The sequence below is a fragment of the Condylostylus longicornis genome, unplaced genomic scaffold (assembly GCF_029603195.1).
Source record: "Condylostylus longicornis isolate FDR11 unplaced genomic scaffold, ASM2960319v2 ptg000030l, whole genome shotgun sequence".
Lineage (NCBI taxonomy): Eukaryota > Metazoa > Arthropoda > Insecta > Diptera > Dolichopodidae > Condylostylus > Condylostylus longicornis.
In genome coordinates this window covers 10,854,500-10,874,814 of record NW_026577999.1, presented here as the reverse complement: position 1 = coordinate 10,874,814, position 20,315 = coordinate 10,854,500, and the positions used below count along the sequence as shown (strand labels likewise).

Genomic DNA, 20,315 nt, shown 5'->3' with positions numbered 1-20,315 from the left:
TTATTATATTGTATAAATATTAACGAGCTTGAAATATTTGTAATATTATAATATTAAATTGGTTATAATCGAGAAAATTCATTTTCAATGCATTGTATTGAAAATTGTAAAATATTCTATCATATATATATGTATATTTTTATGTATGTGTGTATATCTATATTACTCCATTATAAATGGCTATACGTAATTTTTTTAAGAGTTTCTTTATATTTTTGTTAATACGATCCAAAAATTTCTTCAAAATACATAAATGCTTAAAAATTATTATTTTTTTTTTATATATCATATCCTAATTGAAATGGAAATGACGAAACAATTAATATTTGAAAAATTATAATAAATAATTATTCGAGACTTTGTATTAAAATGTCACAATTCATAACATATGTTGTTCATGTGATCTCGCGTTTTCCTTGGTGTTGTAAAAGGCCCATTAATCATAGTTGAAGAATTATTTTGATAAGATGTTTTTAGATTTCGATTTAATTTAATACCACTATTAATACTACTATCATTACTATCAGATACACCAGCTCCAATGCAACTGAATGGATTTGATAATCTGCTTCCACTGCCGAATGATGCAGAATCATCTTTAACTTGTGTATAATTACGTGCTGAAAATGTACTTGTATAATGAGAGCGGGCTGTATTGTTACGACCCCCACCAAAACAACGCATTGCAGCACATATTAAACTGCACCATCGCCATGATGACGGAGCGGTTGCTGCTGTAAAACCACTTAACGTATTTGCTGATTTTGATAAGAAGTTATATTGTGATTTTTGTTGTTGTTCATTCATCTGTTGATTACTGTATATAGAATTATATTTAGAGCGAAAATTACTACTTAAAAAGCTTTGGCGATGTTGATTATGATAATGAGAGTGTTGTTCATTAAAGAAGTTATTGGTGCTTTTTAAATTACAGTTGTTACCAGTTATATTCGTCATTTCTATAGTATTATTGTTAATGGAATTAAATTCTGAATTAGCAGTAGAATTCATTGATGGATAATTATATGTTTCAGTACATTCTTCACTAGCAGGGGCCCCGGTATCATTATCGAAGTCGCGATCTATGGAGACAGCTGGAGTTATAATCAAGAATTTTGTTGAATCTGGTAGTTGATGAGAATTGTTACTTGAATAAAATGGATTTTTATTTAGTGAACTATTATAATTAAATTGATTTCCGGAAGATGGTGGTGATAACGAATTATTAGGAGATGTAATAAATGCTGAAACTGTTGTCGTACTTGCAGCTACAGTAGTTATTTGAGAACTAATTGAATATCGATTAATAATAGATGTTATTGCTTGTAAATTATTATCAACACTAACTGTAGATGATAATTGTAGTTCTGGTGAGTGAATTGGTGTTGACGTTGAAGAAGATGTTGTAGATGATGAGTTATTCGAGTGATCATTTAATACTGTTGTATTATTTAAAAGAGTTACGGTTGAGTTAGCTAATGAAGTTGAATTATTTTGATATTGATGATTACAATGACTATATATACTGCTATTATTATTCGAATGCTGATCATTTTGAGAGGCATTTAACGTTGATGTAGCCGGTGAAGTTGTTGGAGTTGATCCCACAGATGGCATCCATCATCTTGATTCTTCATTCCCACTAGAACTATCTTCCGGCTTAACAATTTGGTAAGTAATCAAGTACTCCGGATAAGCCTTTATAATAATATTTGATAAAAAAAAGTAATGCAAAGTTAAATTATAATTACCTGTTCTCCGCGGTATACAACGTATTCTGTGAAGTGCAAACCGCCGGCTGAAGGTCTACCTATAACAGAATGATGACCAGGCGGAGCATGAGCCATTTTCATGGCGCTATATTGCAAAAATGATTTTCCCAGAGCTACTCGACAAAGTAGTAATTGTCTAAAAAAAAAAGTTTATATTGCTATTGGAGTGCAATATTTATGTATTATCTACTAACCTTGGACAAACATAACAGGATTTGTCTTTATGAGAAGGACAACCAATACCTCCACCGATTCCGTAAACATACTGGTTGCTTTTTGAGCTGTGCTCAGCAAAATAAATTCCCGCACCGAACATTCCGCCAATATACGCATGTCTTTCGTCAAAGCCTTTCTGAACAATTGCGTTGATAAATGGACTTCCATGAAAAAGCATCCTTTCATTAGCCTGCAAAGTATTCTCTTCATAAACTTCTTGTCTACGATGAATATATCTTTCCCACAATTTCCTGTTTTGGACTTTTTGAACCTTTTTTTAAGAAAGCACTTTAGAGTTATATCAGTTTTTGGTATTTACATAATATTTACCCTAATAATGTTATATCGACTAAAATAACCACCAGATTGACCATTATCTCTGTGTTCTCTTATCGTCGCTTGCATTTCTTCCTCCACAGCTACAAATTCTTTATCATCTGGTAATAAGTCAACTAACAAAGTTCCTGGGTTTAAATTCGCTGTTCCAATACCTGTGGTTTGCCTCAACTGAACTATTCCCTTCAAAATTTTATGTCTAAAACCATATGCTGAAACACCAACTTGCTTTAAGTCTTCATGACCCATTTCTGCTAAAATTTCCAACGTGATTTGCTCACGTTCGAAAAGGTCTATCAAGTGATCTAACTGAAGACTTGCAAGGAAAGTTGCAACGCTAGATATCGCATCTTGTTCTGAACAAGCTTCATCTCCTATCATATCAGATGAATTAGCTTCTGCCAATTGATGCCCTATTGATGAGTTCAATGCCGCATTTGAACTTAATGGGACAGGAACACTTAAAGTTAGAGATGCACCTGTTGGCAGTGTAACAGTTTCAGTAGTTGGCGAAATAGTTGTCGAAGCGACTGGTGCTGATGCCAAGGCAGTATTCGATGCTGTTATTATAGAACTATGAACCGCGTTATTGCACGCAGTGGGTTCAGGTAATATGGGAATTTTCGTCATACTACCATTCGTATTAGTGACAGTAGTATTTCCTATAGAAGTTTGTATATTATTTAAGGAGAGAACGGAAGCATGATTTGATAGAGAGGTTGTCATTGCATCTTGTAATAAGCATTTCACATCGTCAGCTGTTGCTAGTTCTATAGGAGTCTGTGATTCTTGATTTTTTGTGTAAGGATCTGCTCCGTGTGCTAGTAGCAAGGAACATAATTGCGTTCTACCTTTTTGAGCTGCCTCATGCAAAGGCGTGAAACCCCATTTGTCAGTTGCATTAACCACAGTCTTATATTTAATTAATAATGCTGCAATATCTAAGTGTCCATAGGATGATGCATTATGTAATGGAATCAATCCCCCTTTATCTTGAGCATTAACGTCAGCGCCATTTTCAAGGAGGTATTCAGCAACTTCATAGTTGTTATAACCGGCTAAAATGTTACATGTTAATATTTTTTCTTAACACACACTGCAAAAAGATTACCTGCTAAATGAAGAGGTGTAGAATTTCGACCTTGCGCATCCCTACAGTTTATATTCTCAGGTGTTACTAACCGTTGAACTCTAGCTAAGTTACCTTTTTTGGCAGCATCCAATAATGCAGAGTTTCCTCGAAGCAAATCTGCAACATCTTGATCTCCTTCTCGAACTATAAATTTAGTATAAGTTGTCAAGCGTGGACATTAAAAAAAATAGCATTTGAAATGAAAAATTTAAAAATGTATTGTCATTACCTAAATCTAAAGGAGTGGCCCCATCCCGATTTTTTTTACTTGGATCGGCTCCATGTTTTAATAACAATTTCACTATCTCAAATTTACCTTTCGCTGCAGCTTCATGAAGCGGAGTAAATTTCCACAAATCGGCTACATTTACATTAGCTCCATGCTTAACTAACAGCTCTGTCACCTCAAAATGACCGTAAGAACATGCGTTGTGCAAAGGTACCAAACCACCTTTGTCTGCAGCGTGAACTTCCGCTCCATGTTCCAATAGAAACTCAACAACAGGTACTCTATTGTAGCCTGCTGCAAAATGTAAAGGCGTTGAGTGCCTTCCATCTAAATCACGGCAATTAACTGTATGTGAATTTGCAATAACAATTCGTCGAACAGTATCCAAATCACCAGCCTTTGCTGCTTCCAATAACTGACACTCTACGACATCTGTGTCTGGCGGATTTTTTAAAATTTTTAGTACATTATCTGAAGCCAATTGTGCTGCTGTGAGATTTTGCAATGATACTATGCTTGTATCTATTGAGTAAGATAGCAAAAGACGACAAGCTTGAATGTTATCATCGCGCGCACATCTATGTAGCGCCGTTTGTCCTAAACCATCTAAAGCATTTACTTTTGCTCCATTTTTTAACAAAATATCCATTATATCATAATGCGAATTATCTGCAGCTATGTGTAAAGATGTCAGAAAATCTTTATTTTTTTCGTTAAGTAATGCACCTTTTCGTATTAAAATTTCTAAAATCTTTAAATCATTTGTTGGTTATTATAATACAAAATTAAATTTTAAATTTTTATTCTCACCTGCTTTCGTTTTGGATAAACTGACATGGCCACTGCATGAAGTGGAGTGTCACCACTGTAAGGATGAATGAAATTCACAGTTTCAGAAGTTAAATACTTTTTGAGTTTCGAAATATCTGCTTGCCGGCAAGCATCTAAAACTCCGTGCCCTTTATATTCGTCTAAAAAAAAATATTAAATTTTATTAATATTGTAATATTTGTAAGTATGGAATTTTATTTTACTTACACGCAATCCTTTCTCTCAATTCTCTTGTGGGAGCTGAATCAATAGCAGATTTGTTGTGGCAATTTAGCAAAGTAGGATCTGCTCCTTCACTTAGCAGTAAACTACAAACTTCTATACGACTTTTAGACGAAGCTTCGTGTAAAGGAGTGAAAGCCCATAAATCGTTAGCATTAACATTCGCTCCATGTTTTATTAAAAGTTCTGTAACTTCGAAGTGACCATATGAGCAAGCATTATGCAATGGAACCAATCCACCTTTGTCTTTTGCATGTACGTCTGCTCCATGTTCTAATAAAATTTGAACAATTCTAATTCGATTATAACCAGCTGCTAAGTGAAGTGGCGTGGAGCGTCGTCCATCACTTGCATGGCAATTAACATTTAAGGGAGTCAAAAATGATAAAAGTTTATCTTCAGCTCCAGAACGTGCCGCCTCCAATAGTTCATCTTTTCGATACTCCCCAGTCAAAACAGGTCTCGTATTTTCATCAGCCAGCTCTAATGGTGTTTTTTGTTCAGAATTTCTAATATTAGAATTGGCGCCATGTTGAAGTAAAGCTATACAAACATCCACTTTTCCTTTACTAGCGGCTTCATGAAGTGGTGTATAATTCCAATTATCTGTCGTATTAGGGCTAGCCCCAGCTTCTAAAAGTAAGCGTACTACTTCAGCATGCCCGAATGAACATGCGTTATGTAAAGGATGTAAGCCCCCTTCATCACAAGCTTGAATAGAAGCTCCATTCGACAAAAGATATTCAACGACTTCTCTTCGCCCGTAACCTGAAAAATGTTCAATGTTCCAATTAAAATATTTAATGTTCGAGAAAACAGAAATGTACATACATACATACACATTCATATATGTATATAATTAAATTTTTGTGTAAATAAAGTACATTGAGTACATAGATACAATTTTTTCGTAATCTTCTTTTTATCCAAGTGTGTGAACCAAATGTACTTTATAAGTTATGGAAAAACTCAAATTTTAGAGCCAGTTGAAGTGTTCAACACTAAATATGTAAAATGAGTTGATGGTGGTAAATACATAAGTATATATAAAATTTAAACAAGAATTTTTAGATTCAGATTTTAAAATGGATGATGGTTCTTTTTCAACACCTTTTCTGTATTAAAGGTTTGTTCGACTCATGTGCATCAACTCAGCTATTATAATACACAAAACAAGCGACATGTTAACCAGCCAGATCTTTAGAAAATTTGTTACCATAAACTGAAGTAACAGATTTAAACGATAACAGTTGGAAGCTCATTGATATAAGCTCTTCCAGCCTTATGGTATTTGCAAGCAATTCATAATTTTCAATTCGCATGAACAAAAAAATCACAAAGTTATGACTAAGTCGAGTAATATTTATGTTTTCTAGTTTGCTTAGATCTTCTTTTAATTTGATGTACTTTTTTTTTAATCATAAATATACGTCATGTATATAGTCACACATATGTATGTAAATTATACAGGACATAAGAAATCAAATTTTTCATAATTATTATTTAAAACATTTGATAAAATTAGAAAACATGCAACTAAGTAGTTGAAATAAAGAAAATAATTGTTTGTAATGAACCTTTTCAAGAATTTCTATAAAATTTTTTAAAAAAATTAATAAAAACACAATTTTAGTTCATTTAAATTTCTACTTTCTACAATTTAAAATTTTTTTTTTAATATGTGACTCAATTTAAATGCTAGGTCTACATTTAATTTTGCTCTACATTTTATCATATTTTGTTTTTCTTGTAGATAGTATGTACCCCTTTTATACTAATTCATTTAAATATAAATAAGTGGGTTTGTTATGAACATATGTCTATTATATACATAAATATATATATATATATATATATATATACATATATGCGTATACAGCACTTTCTAAATATTATGGTAATCAAGGTAATTTTTTTTTTTTATTTTAAAATAATAATAGCAGTAATATGCATATAAGTATGTACCTGCAGCAAAATGTAATGGTGTAGATTTTCTTCCTGCTGTATCCCTCGAATTGACTGTCTGAGGTGTTATTAATTTTTTTACTTTTGCTATATCACCAGTTTTACATGCCTCAAATAATTCACGTAATGGATCATTTTGATTTAGCATAGCAGAATCTAAATTACAATTTAATGTTCGACTTCGATTTGACATTTTAAATTTATGTTCAAATGCAAAATCAATTTCTTCAAATTATTGAAAATTTTTATCGATTTTTTTTTTTCTACTTCTCTTCTCTTTTAGATTTTATTTTAAATTCTAAAAGCAATTTTTATTTCTTTGTTTTTTTTTTTTTATTTAATTAAATTTTGTCATACGAAAGACATTTTGGATATTGTTTTAAAATTTTCTTAAATTGTAAAATTGCAAAATTCAATCACAATTTTGCTCGCGACAACAAATGCATTTTAAAACTACACCTATGTATACATAATAATGTATTTATTTTATTTTGACGATATTTTCAACTTAACATTTATTAATTAACTAATTCAAACTAAAATACATTTAATTAAAAAATAATTTTTTTTTTCTTTAAGTTGTTTAATATCAATTTATAATTTGAATAGAAAAAAAAACTCAGACACAACTAACTAATGACAAAGCCAACCAGTAACCACTACAGATTTGTTTCAGCCTTCGTAAATAATTTCTACGAAATATTTTAGAGTGAAAGCACGTACAAAACTTTATGTTCAAAGAACTTAGACCAGTTTTTACATACAAGAAAAAAAATAATGTAAGTAGGGTAAGTTCTAAAGTTGTCTTTGTTTATTTATTTTTCGAATCTTCATGTACAACATGTAAATAGCGTCACCATAATCAAATTCGAAATTCATGTATACATTCATGTATAAATTCATGTATATATGCTTGACATATGCATTCATACCTAATATTACAGATGCATACAGTAAATTTTTGTTATCAATTAACTCATTCACGAAGCCAATTTAATTAAATTCTAAGGCATTTTTATCGTTTTATTTTATCGTTTTATTTGCATGTTAGGCTATTAAATTTTTTTCAAATAACTAAGGAACAATAAAAATGTTTTCCGAAAATGGCTATTCTATTGCTGTTATTTTCGCTTCGACAACACGCTTAAGCTGATTTCACCTAGTTCGCGAAGAGTTAAAATATTTTGTTTTCGAAATTTGAAGTAGTGACATTATCTTTATTTTTTAAGCAGTTTTTTTTGTACTTTTTCCTAAAAAGTTAAGTTAAATTCAACTTCAATATGTTTTTTTTAAAAACCATCAATTTCATTATTGCTTTATCTACTGTGGAATTAAAAAACTGTACAATACTGTATTTACATGCTACAAAAATTTATTAGCTTTGTGTATTTTATTATTTTCAATCATATTGACTAAAATTCCAAGCCCATGTTTACGTTTACACTTTCGAATTTCCATCTATGTTTGACAGCTGGATAGTGATTTGAACGACGAATTTAGAGTTTGTATCAAAAAAATTTTTGATTCACCTTAAATATTCTTTCACACTATAGGAAAATAATAACATGTTCCCCATTAGGATAAACTTGTTATAAAAAATCAAATTCATAATCGCACAACTTTGGTATATTTTGGAAAGGCAGTTCTTCATATTTTGGAAAGGCAGTGTTTAAAAAACAACAAAGAACTCTTATAAATTTGATTTTTTTAATCAAATTTTAGGACGAAAAAAATTCACTTCTTTTTGAACCTTCTTAATTAATCACAAGGTACCGTAATCTTTTTAATTAAGGATTTTTTTTTCATTACTTTCTGTAGCTAAACAATGCAATTTGGAAAGTACTCGTTTTAATCACTTTAAAAAATGAATTAATTTAAAAAGTATAATTTCTCACTTTTTAACAAAGTAAAATCAGCTTAAAAAACTTTTGAAACTCACTAAAAAAGTTGTTGCCTAAATTTTATTTGGTTTGACGGTGTGGAGAAAAATACCTAAATTTAGCGGCAAAATTAAAAAAGATGGGTAAAATGCAAAAAGTTTTTTATTAAAAAAACAATTTAGTGCATCTAACAATAATATTTTTTTGTTGGGACTATTATTTGCTTTATATAATGTAGCAGATATGGTTAAACATACATACTGTAGAGTTTACGGAAATTTGTATAAAAAGGTAAAAAATTTTTGTCATTTTCATAACAATAAAATCAAATGTAATGCACAATTTCGTGTTTCAGCTGTTTGCTGGTTTTGCTGTCAGCTGTCATTTTAGTCATCCTATCATAACAATCGCAATATGTACAAATAAAATAAACAACTAACGAAATATAGAATTATTATTTTAATTTCCTTATATTACAATTTTAACAGATTTTTCTGTAAAAATAAAAAACAAAACCGGACAAAGATGCGATACGGACAAATTGTAATGGGTCCTGCAGGAAGTGGCAAATCAACTTACTGTTCCATGATTCAGAGGCATGCACAGGATTCAAAACGTGTTATTGAAGTTGTAAACTTAGACCCAGCTGCAGAGAATTTCGATTATACTCCTTTGGCAGATATTCGCGATTTAATACAACTAGACGATGCAATGGAAGATGAAGAATTGCACTTAGGGCCAAACGGTGGTTTGGTGTTTTGTTTAGAATATTTAATTGAAAACCAGAATTGGTTGAAAGATCAATTATGTGGAGGATCTGATGAAGATATTGATGGTAAGCTTTAATTATACAAATGCAAAATTTTAATTACAAACACTAATTTAATTTAAATTTTAAAATTTATTTCAGCTGACCCCGATGATGATTATATTTTATTTGATATGCCAGGTCAAATAGAGCTTTATACACATTTGAATATGGGTAAACAATTAGTTGAGCTTCTCCAGTCTTGGAATTTTCGTATATGTACTGTATTTTTGGTTGATTCACAATTTATGATTGATGGTGCGAAATTTATATCTGGGACAATGGCTGCTTTGAGCGTAATGGTAATTTTTACAATAATTTATTTAAAAATTGTTACTTCTATAAATAACTAAATACATTTAAAAATTTAAGATAAATTTAGAAGCTCCACATGTAAACGTGTTGACAAAAATGGATCTTTTAAGCAAAAGTGCTAGAAATCAATTAGATAAATACTTAGAGCCTGACCCAAAAGCCTTGTTGGGAGAAATAACTAAAGAATCGGCATGGGGTCGAAGACATAGAAAATTATCAGAAGCTATTGGAAATTTAATAGAAGATTTCAGGTAAATATTTTGTTAAAACTTTGAAAAACAAATTATGACTGTTCTTTCAGTTTGGTCCGTTTTATACCGCTTAACATGAATGATGAAGAAACTGTAGATGATTTACTGTTACAAATTGATAACGTAATACAATATGGAGAAGATGGAGATGTAAAAATTCAAGATTTTGACCCGGTTGAGGAAAATGAAAACGAAGAAAATGATTAACTTTCAACTTTTTAAAAAACATAAATGAAAATATGTATTTTTGTATGTATATAACATTTATCTATTTTAATAATTTCAATATAATGAAGATCGTTTCATAAACTGGTTTAGATAATTTCTTGCACAATCTTAAATTTCAATTTTGATATAATTAAAAAGAAATATTTCAAAAACTTCGACATCCGTTAATATCTGTGTTACACAGTTTCATCTGGGACTGTTGGATTGGTTTGAGATGGTGTACTTTCATCAGGTTTGCTTTCCAAAGAAAATGGAGGAATTCTACAATCAAATGTATGCCCATCTTCTCGTTCCATTCGAAAGGTACCCCTTAAAATATTTCTTTAAGTTTTGTTTTTTCAAAATATTTTGCACTTACCACATATGACCACTCGGAGCTTGTAAGCTTACGTGACTACTGTACTGAAAAGCTGGTAGTCTTGGACTTAATACTGGTTCTTGTCCTACAACACCCCGGCCCCGCACTGTTTCTAACGTTCCAGACAATGAAAAAATACGCCAATGTCTTTCCCTTAATTGGACACTTAATTCACCTAAATTTTCTAAACGAATACAATATCTCCACTAAAAAAAGTAAATATATATTAAAAAAAAACTTCTTTGGATTTCGAACTAAAATCTTAATAAAACTAACCCAATAAACAGATGATGCTGGTGATTCTCTACATCCCATATAAAATGGAATTACTGTAACTCTAACGCCTTCTGTTGTTTCTTTATGTACGTCCTAAAATTGCATATTTGGTAAGAAAAACCATTATTTATAGCAAAATTTAAATAAAATTACAGATAATTCCAACCAAGGATGATTCTTTTTTTGCCATACTTTTAGAGTTTCGTGAGCTACAAAGGGTGGATCTTTACTAGAATCGTGTGTTAAAAACTTATCAAACAGTTCATGCTGAAGAGGATTCCTTTAAAAATAAGTAATATATGTACATAAATTTATTTTCTGGTTTGCTTAGAAATTAATATACTTTTCTGAAGAAGTATATGGCATTATATCTTCATGAGCAACATAATCCAAGCCAGGAATCGCATATAAACTTCGATTTGAATCTTGATTGCTTAAAAAAGTTACAGCTTCCGTTTGAGCTCTCTAAAATAAATGTTCGGGAGAATCATATTTAATATGCATTTATTTAAATATGGTGTATTACAATAAATGGGCAATCTCTTGTATCAATGAGAACTTGATAAAAAGTGTGCATTTTGCTTTTATTTTCCTTGTTATCAATTGGGCCACCTTCGACTTTTTTTTCTGGTTCTACAAGCTTTAAAATAATTTATTATTTATATGATTTTTTTTTTACTTTTTTTATACTATAGTCGAAAATTTAGTTTTTTTTTATTTAAACTAAATACCTTATTGGTTGGGGCATCTCTATCAAATACTCTTGCATACCAAGGAAATAATATAACACCTCTGTAACCAAAAACCCGATGCAAAAACAATTGTCCTGTATCATATTTCCCTTCGATTTTTGGTAATTCCAATTTTCCAACTTCCGCTAATCTAAATTTTGTTAGTAAAAAAAATTATATAAGAAATTACGTACAAAAATTGAAAAATTAAATTTTTTAACGTACTTCTGCAGTTGTGAAGATGTGGATATCGTTCGGAGAAAGACATTGAAGCAATAAGTCCTTGTTACTCTTAAAGTAATGTTAGTTAACTGCATAATTATTTTACTTTTTATTTTTTAGATAAATTTAATTTTCTAAGAAATTATTATGCGAATTATTTTAAATTTTTTTTTTTTAAACTACGTGAACATTCTAAAAGCTTCAAAAATAAAAATATAGCTGTCAGTAGGTTAATTAACAGCTGACTATATTAAATGAAAATACAAAAATTAAAAATACAAGTTTTAGGTCGTTTCAATCGCTTTCAATTAGCAGCAATCAGAAACTGTTTCAAATTTGACAACAGAACAAGAGCGATTTTCAATTTTCCTCGGCCAAACGTCACAATTCATATAAAATGCACATAACATAAATGGTACTGCCCAAAATAGAGCGAAATTACCGTTGGCGGTTTTTTTCGAATTCATCTGTTTCCACGTGTGTGTGGCGCTTTTTATTGTTGTTCTGCGTGAAGAATGGAAATCGTCCACCATTTCTGTTTACAGCTTTGGATATTTTTTTCTCGTGTTTTTGAATTAGAAGATTTTTTAGGCTTTAAACTATGATTTATGTATGAAAAGAAAAATGTATTGCAAGCCTTGTGACGTAAAACAGATGTGAAAGGAGAAACAACATTTCAAGTGAGGTTATACAAGTGTTCGAAGTCAAGCATATTAGTGTTTCTTTGTTGGAAAGAAAATAATAAACAATGTAGTGTATGCACTGCTTTATATAATTCTCAAAGCTCAAAAAAAATGTTATAAAATTATCTGATGTTGGTAAGTTTAATATTTGTCATATGATAAAAATAAACAGTCTAGAAAGAAGCAGGAGAAAAATCTATACATAAATAAACATATTCGTTTGCATATGTAAGTGGTAGACTAGGTATTCAGCGAAAACTATCAAAGTTCAATCAGTATCTAACCATTTATTTACTTTTTTTCAGACGGAAAAAAAAAATTGCATAGATTTTTGTATTTATTTATTTAATATTAGTAAAAGGAAGCACATATATTGGTAAGTGTATTTATTTGTGGTATTGTGGCTGTAATGAGTAAGATTGTTGCTATCGTCTAATATACATACGTTTGTACATAAAAACGAATATACATTTTCAAACATTCTAGCTTTATTTCACAATAATTGTCTTTAATTTTGAAATGTTTGCTCTTTAGCAATTTCCTGTTTTTTGGTATTCATTTTCAACTTGAGTAAAATGAAAAGTATGTAACTAGGAAGGTATATGCTCTCCTATATTTTTCAGCACAATTCACTTACATATATAGTATATATATACCTACATTCATATGTATAAATTTAATAGCATGCATTTATAGGTGTAAATATGGTTTCCATAAATGATTTTGAAACTTCATTTCAAACAATCAAACAATTGCATAATCAAGCTTTTAAAGTAGTAGATGAGGCAGTACGGCTTGAAGAAAATGAAAAACCTTATGAAGCATTAGAAAAATATAAAAATGGAGTCGAAATTATAGATATGGCACTTTCTACACCAGTTGGTTTACCGGAGAACTTTGTCAATGTTAAAGCTCAGTGGAATGAGGCTTGCCAAATGATACATAAAATGAAAAGAGCACGAGCTGAAATCATACAAAGAATAAGCATTTTGAGTCAAAATCATCAAGCAGCGATTGATGTTGGAACTGATGCTTTAGTTGAAGTAAATGAATCAGGCCGCCCCCGCACATATACTGAATTAGCTCAAGCTTTAAAGGAACTTCAATTTGATGAAACAGACACCCATGATTTGGAACTTTTATTTCAATGTGAAGGTGTTAAATTGTATCATATTAAACCAAATGGTTTAGTAACGACTACATCGGTAATTACGTTCTATTTGAAAATTTTTTATTTTACTTAATTTTTATAGAAATAAATTTTAGGAGAACTCAACAATGCGTATTGTTTGTTTAGCTAAGGATCAAAAAAAAAATCTTCAAACAACTTATTTTATTCAAATTATAAAAACGTGTAATGCAGTACCACTTCAAATTAAAAATGAAACTCCAGACAAAGATTTGCCCGACACACCCTCTCCAACGAGTTCGTTTTGTATAATTTCCAATCCAAACCATCCCCACGATAATTTCGATGGACAAGATGAATCATCATGGATTTATCCTTTAATCCCTGGTGTTTCTCCATGCTATAGAACAAAGTTTGGGGCTTTTATTTTCCCAGATTTAGAGGGAACTGAATGCGGAGCTTCATTTGGAATTATCGTGCCCAAAGAGGATGAAGCTGATCTTTTGGCATTAGATCTGCTAGAGGCTATTTTGCACGGGGTTATTATTGAATCTATTGAGGAAGCTAAAGCACGTCCGCCTCGTCGCATGAGTGTCGTTGTTTCAGAAAACATAGTTAAAGGGGCTCAATTTATCTCAAGAAATATAATTAAAGGCGCTGAAAAAACTGGAGAATTCATGACATATTCAACACCTTATTTGATTTCTAAAATTGATAAAGCTCCTCAAAATCAACACGTTCCCGGAAACGTTCAGACAACAATGCAAGTCGTCAAGAATGTCAGTGGTGTTGCGGCAAATGTAACGGGTTATATTGCTGGTAAAGTATGTTCATCCACAATGGCATTAGGAAGGTATTTAGCTCCACATATACAAAGACATGGATCTAGATTATTATCGAAAAGTTTTGGCATTGATGAACAAGATGCAAATGATAAAATGGCTGGTGTTTTAACAATAGCAGCTGGCGCTGTAGAAGGTTTCAGTACTGTTTATGCTGGATTGGAAGATTCTGCAAATATTTTAGGTCGTAATATAAGTGAAAATTCTGTAAAGCTCATTGAACACAAGTATTTCCTTAAAATCCGTTTATATATTTATATTTTCTAAGTTTTTGTTAACTTTTTAGGTATGGAAAATCTGCAGGCTCTGTCGCTCATGAAACATTTGATACAGTTGGAAATGTTATTAATGTAAGTCGAAATGTTAATTACATTACACCAAAGGGTATTGTTAAACGGACAGCTAAAAATGCTGGAAAAGCTGTAATTGAAGATTTTCGACCAACTTTACAAGAAACGTCAGACGCATCAGGAGGATCTTTACCAGCTGCAGGGTTATATCCAGAACTAGAAAATTTTGAAATGCAAATTCAAAAGAAATAAATATCTTATTTTTATATGTTTATATATATACATTATATCAATACACTTGGAAGAAGCTGTCATTTTCAAACAAATTGGCTTTAAATGTAGGATTAGGATCTTTATCAAAATTATGAAAATTTTAAAATGTCAGTTTTCTATGATTGATTTCTTAATGCATATTAATAAATAAAAGAAAAGGGTATACGACGTGCAAACGCATAATGCACACGATTTATTGCCACAGTCTTAGTTATATAATATTATGTATGTACTATACACATACTATGTATATCCTCATTAGATAAGAAATTACATTGCGCTGTTTCTTTCTATTTTAGAGATTTTTTTAAATAAATCAATATTTAATTAAAATCTTTTAAAAACATGATTTTATCCAGTTTGGAAAAGAAAAGATTCTATTTAACATTAATTCTGAAATTATTAATAATTTTGATATAATTTAATCAAAAATGAAACTCATAATTTTTTTATATTTTAACACGTAAGGAAAGAGGATTTTTCTTTGTATCATACTTTTAGAAACTGAAAGTTTAGAATGACAGCTTCTTCCATTAGGGTCATTTTGAAAATGTACTTTGATTAAAACTTAAAAAGAAAGCCATAAAGACTATATTATATACCTACTTATACTTATATAAGTTGAAGGTTTAAATTTTTACTCAAAGGATTAAATTTTCAAAATCACTTCATTTACGCGTATATTACTATATATTTTTAAATTAATTTATTGGATATTAAATACCTAATATAAAAATATACACACATACTTACAAATAATAAGTTGGGCTGGTATTTTATATAGTATTAAGTGCTTAAAGTGTAAAATCTCATTTTTTACAATTTTTATTCAAAGAATTGGCGTAAAAAGACTTCCATATGTATTTTCGTAAATATATACTCATTTTGTTATCAATAAAAAAAAAAAAATTTTAAATATAATTTTATGCTTTTTAATTTAAATATATACACACTTCTTATTATGAAAAATTTTGCTGTTAATTTCTTTTATCTAGAAATATTTATCATTTCTGTCCAGTTAATTATTGTTTTACAAAAATTATCAATTTTAATACAACGGGCACCATCACAATTAATACAAAATTAAACATTTTGCAGTTCCCACAAAGAGTCCAGTTGACTATTATGAAACGTTTTTATTATTAATTCCTTTTAGACGAGAGTCTTCAAAAGTAACATATGTATTACATATTTTACTGAAATAGATAAATAAATAGGTGGGTGCTAGAATTTTAAGAAAAAATTAAGAGCCAAGCCAATATAAGCCAATTTTTTAACTCTTCAACACGAATGTAAAAATCTACTAGAAATATATTCAATTAAATATTATTGGAAAAAGAACGTATATTTAAACTTTTTTTTTTAAAATAATATTTATTTATAATCATAATTTTTTTATATATATGTATATAATTTTTAAATTATTTTATCAACATTTCTTCGTTATTAAATATTTTCATATAAGTATTTTATATGCATGTAGTTTGTTATTTTTAGAAATTGTATTTATTAACTCTTTTTTTTTTTTTAATTACATAATTTTGCATAACTTTGTAAAAGAAATCCAGCTTCCATTATTCAATTATAATTTCTTTTTGTGTTGTTGAGGAAATTCCCTACGCTTTTAAAAAAAAAATTCCATATCACATATTTTTTAGTCAAAATCAAATTGTTTTATTGTTCTTTAAAATACATTTATAAATTAATATAAAACTGAATTAGTCCCAAAAAGTGGAACGGTTTTCCTTTAATAGAATTACTTCGCATAAACCAAAAAAACATTGAAATTTTCAAATTTCAAGAAATATAAAATATTAATTCAAAGCTTCAAAAATTTAATTGAACAAGATTTTGCTTTTCAAATCTTATTCCCGGAGTTATAAATATACAAAGAGCTATATTGTGAAGGTTCACACATAATAAATGAATTTGTTAAGTATTCGTGACTTCAATAATGCTGTAAAAAAAGATTTAAGTACGGTATTAATACGGTTATAGTACCGTCTCAGAGCTTTCAATTGCTGAAAATATATGCTAGATTATTTTATCGGTTATTTCTGACAACATTTATATGACAAGGTATAAGAAAAGCGTGCTCGATTTTTTCAATACAAAATTTACTTTAATTTTACGTTTCCGCTACGTATAAAACGAATTTAAGGAAAATGTACAATGTCAAGAGCTTTTACTAAACTTTTTGGGATTTGATATTTTGTAAAATTTACGTCGTAAGCGCATTATTGAAGTCACGGTATATTTCTAGACCCTTTTTGATTTTTTAAATTTTTGATTTCGTCCAATTCCATGTGAAATCGATTTTGAATTTTTATTATCAAAAAGAATATTTTGTATAAACAAATCAAAAAATTTCAATTATTGGAGCTGGTTTTCCTGTGGTTATACATAAAATAATTTTTCATAACAAAAATATATTTTTTTTTTTTTGTAAATCTAAATATATTTTTGCTGGCGTCCAAAGTAGAGAATATTACGATCTAATACATATTATTGTATCCTACCAAATATGTATCTCGTAAATGCAAAATGTTTTAAATTAGTTTATTTTAAACATCTTGATTATGTAAAATTAGACTTCCACTTTTACAGAAATGAAAAATGTGATTCAATGGAAAAAATGGAAAAGAAGTTTCTATTTAAATGTAAATGTAGTCTACTCAAATCGAATTAAATTAGAAGTATCGCATATTATTTAGTGTAATTATAAATTAATTTATTTTTTTAGTATTTTCCTGTTAATATTTTTATTATTATAAAGTTTTTCTGTAATTAATACCTTAACAAAATCTTATAAATTATATGTACAATAGTTGGTATTCAATGTCTTTATTTTTAATTAACCTAAGAAAAAAGTGATGTACATTGAAGCAAGTTTTATATTTTATGATCAATTATCAAAATTAAAGAAGAAAATAAAATCGATAATTTTATTAATTTTTTATAGTCAAATTTGGTACATATTTTAAAAGGCAGCATTTCGAATTCACTAAAATTATAAAATGTTTTATAAAGATGACTTTTATAAATGCTTTCACAAAAATCACCTATATTCTCATTTCAAAAATTTTCTAATTTTCTGAACAAAATTTATTCTAAAATTCGAAATTCTATACTGAAAAACAAAATTCTTTTCAATATCCTATCACCTTAAATGAGGCAGAAAAACAGAATATGGGTTGATATTTGGCTATATAAATATTGAAAATTTGACAATAATTTTTATTTTTATTTATTTAATAAAAATTAATTAATAATCGAAAGAAAAATAGTGTAAATAAATTTACCTATATCATGTGAATATTTTTATTATACATAAATCACTATTGTCAGTCTGTACATGCTCATGAATTATTGCATGAATTAAAGTTTTATTTTATTAATTTAAATAATTATCCCTTATTAATTAAAGTGAAGTAAAGAAAATTGAAGTAAGATATTTTAGTTACATATGAATAAAATAGTGATACTTTGCATACTTATAATATGTACTTAAATTAAATTGTTTTTCTTGCGTTTAGGGATTCCAAAAATCTTATAAAGTTTATAATATTATTTAATATGTATAATTTGTAATATTTTACTGGTCCTAATAAAACCATTATGTTAGAATTTAGAGAAATTATTTAAGATTAAATTTATTTAAATAGTTATGAAATTTCATTACAAAGTCTAATCGTAAATAATATTTTTCATATGGTAGTTAATAATAAGCTCTCTCAAAACAATATTCTAGTAATTTCATTTTTGTTGAGGAATACTATTAAATAATATTTAAGTTGTTAATGAGTTTCTAATTTTTATAGCATAAATTTTTTTGAGAATTGAAACATTTTATAATGATTAAAATAAAATATGATATGAAATTATTGATTTATTTTAAATATATTTGTTTTTGAAAATCAAAAGAAAAATTTGAATTCCACACATATTTTAATCACGAATATTGTCGATAATTACAATTTAAAAAAAAAAAAAATTTATTTTTTTTTTTTTTGCCTAAATAATCAATTAAATTTTTTTGCATTATTTTCGCTGCAGACTTGAGTAAAGTTAGGAACTAAAAACAGTCTCAATTACGTGGTGTGATTTTCATAATACTTGTTTTTACACAAATAAATTCAATTTCTTAATACATAATATATTATTATTAAATATTCTATCTAGTAAATTTTCTTGAAATATTTGAATATATAAATACTCATTTTTATTGAAACGTTGTTGTTTTCTTTTTCATAAGTTTTATAAAAAAGAGATTATTATTATTAAAATAATAAAATTTTAATAAATTGGAAAAAACAAAAATCACTTAACTTATCTCTTATCTGCGGCGGAGTAATCTTTTACAATAAATATTCAAAAACATTTTTGTGTTTTTTTTTGCCGGAAAAAAATATGCTCATAAAAATATCTATTTACAAAATTTTTTAAAATATTTTGGCTACAATATTTTATATATAAATACCTTTCGATTTATTTAAAAAAAAAAAAAACGTAATATATATGTACATAAAAAAACATATTTTTAAGAGCATAATAATTATAATAAAATATAAATTTGACAAAAATATGTCGCCCAAATTCAATGTAAAACCTAAAAAAATTATAAAGGGAAAATCTCTTTATCTAATAAGTTGCTTAGACAAAAATTATAAATTTTTTTGAAAAAATCACTATTAAAAAACAGAAACTATAATTTAATTAGATTCTAAAAACTTTTCGCGTTTATTTATATTTGAAATTAAAAAAAAAAGGTACAATTGTTTTGAACTTGTAATTTATATTCTTCTTTTTCCCTACTAAAAAGCAAGAATAACTCCAAAGTCTTACCATAATAATTATTTTAAATAATGTTATCAAATTTTCAATTGTATGTTTTACTTCTAATTAATATTTTTGTATTAGGTATTTGTATTTTAGAAAAAAAAAAAAAAAAGAAAAGCAATTAAATTGATTTTTATTATGTTTTCTATATATATATATATTTTTTTTTTTGCATAATTTTATTGATTTAAATTAAATTACCTAAACTTAACAGAACAAAATAAAAAGCGGATAATGTAATATTTAAAATAAACAATATTTAATTAAAAATTTTCATTTAATTTTATTATATTTGATTTCATTTTGAATCATTTTAATCGCATTATTTCATTTATACATAGTTTTATTTTAATCAAAAGTATGATTTTCCTAAATTTACAAATCAAATGAAGTTTTATCCCTTTATACTTTTACTTTTTAACATTGTTCAAATGTTTTGTTTTTTTTTTACATTTTCGATACGATACTTTTATGAGAATTGAATTAA

General features: G+C 28.0%; 5 protein-coding genes across 6 annotated transcripts; 2 read left to right on the top strand and 3 right to left on the bottom strand.

The window, feature by feature from the left end:
- Positions 1-372: 372 nt before the first annotated feature.
- LOC129608147 (GATA zinc finger domain-containing protein 15-like) lies at positions 373-1,617 on the bottom strand. Its single transcript, XM_055519477.1, has one exon. It carries the CDS (start codon positions 1,615-1,617, stop codon positions 373-375), a length of 1,245 nt encoding a protein of 414 aa, XP_055375452.1.
- On the bottom strand, positions 1,473-7,347 carry LOC129607833 (poly [ADP-ribose] polymerase tankyrase). The gene is made up of 9 exons (XM_055519030.1): positions 6,704-7,347; positions 4,724-5,506; positions 4,496-4,656; positions 3,686-4,436; positions 3,436-3,600; positions 2,319-3,382; positions 1,967-2,259; positions 1,752-1,908; positions 1,473-1,698 (listed from the first exon to the last, which is right to left on the bottom strand). The coding sequence occupies exons 1-9, from the start codon at positions 6,894-6,896 to the stop codon at positions 1,621-1,623; spliced, it is 3,645 nt and encodes a 1,214-aa protein (XP_055375005.1). The 5' UTR covers positions 6,897-7,347; the 3' UTR covers positions 1,473-1,620.
- Positions 7,348-8,982: 1,635 nt separating this feature from the next.
- Positions 8,983-10,167, top strand: LOC129607941 (GPN-loop GTPase 3). The gene is made up of 4 exons (XM_055519208.1): positions 8,983-9,418; positions 9,494-9,693; positions 9,764-9,957; positions 10,008-10,167. Exons 1-4 carry the CDS (start codon positions 9,109-9,111, stop codon positions 10,162-10,164), a joined length of 861 nt encoding a protein of 286 aa, XP_055375183.1. The 5' UTR covers positions 8,983-9,108; the 3' UTR covers positions 10,165-10,167.
- Positions 10,168-10,223: 56 nt separating this feature from the next.
- Positions 10,224-11,982, bottom strand: LOC129607940 (polymerase delta-interacting protein 2). The gene is made up of 8 exons (XM_055519207.1): positions 11,776-11,982; positions 11,551-11,701; positions 11,346-11,459; positions 11,163-11,284; positions 10,973-11,099; positions 10,820-10,912; positions 10,544-10,749; positions 10,224-10,494 (listed from the first exon to the last, which is right to left on the bottom strand). The coding sequence occupies exons 1-8, from the start codon at positions 11,865-11,867 to the stop codon at positions 10,362-10,364; spliced, it is 1,038 nt and encodes a 345-aa protein (XP_055375182.1). The 5' UTR covers positions 11,868-11,982; the 3' UTR covers positions 10,224-10,361.
- Positions 11,983-12,629: 647 nt separating this feature from the next.
- LOC129607933 (protein spartin) lies at positions 12,630-16,135 on the top strand. Of its 2 annotated transcripts, none has more exons than XM_055519197.1 (5): positions 12,630-12,683; positions 12,761-12,831; positions 13,152-13,660; positions 13,722-14,653; positions 14,713-16,135. In XM_055519197.1, exons 3-5 carry the CDS (start codon positions 13,160-13,162, stop codon positions 14,966-14,968), a joined length of 1,689 nt encoding a protein of 562 aa, XP_055375172.1. In that variant the 5' UTR covers positions 12,630-12,683; positions 12,761-12,831; positions 13,152-13,159; the 3' UTR covers positions 14,969-16,135. The 2 variants fall into 2 exon arrangements, with proteins under 2 accessions (XP_055375172.1, XP_055375171.1); XM_055519196.1 differs by having other exon boundaries at positions 12,637-12,699.
- The last annotated feature ends 4,180 nt before the right edge of the window (positions 16,136-20,315 follow it).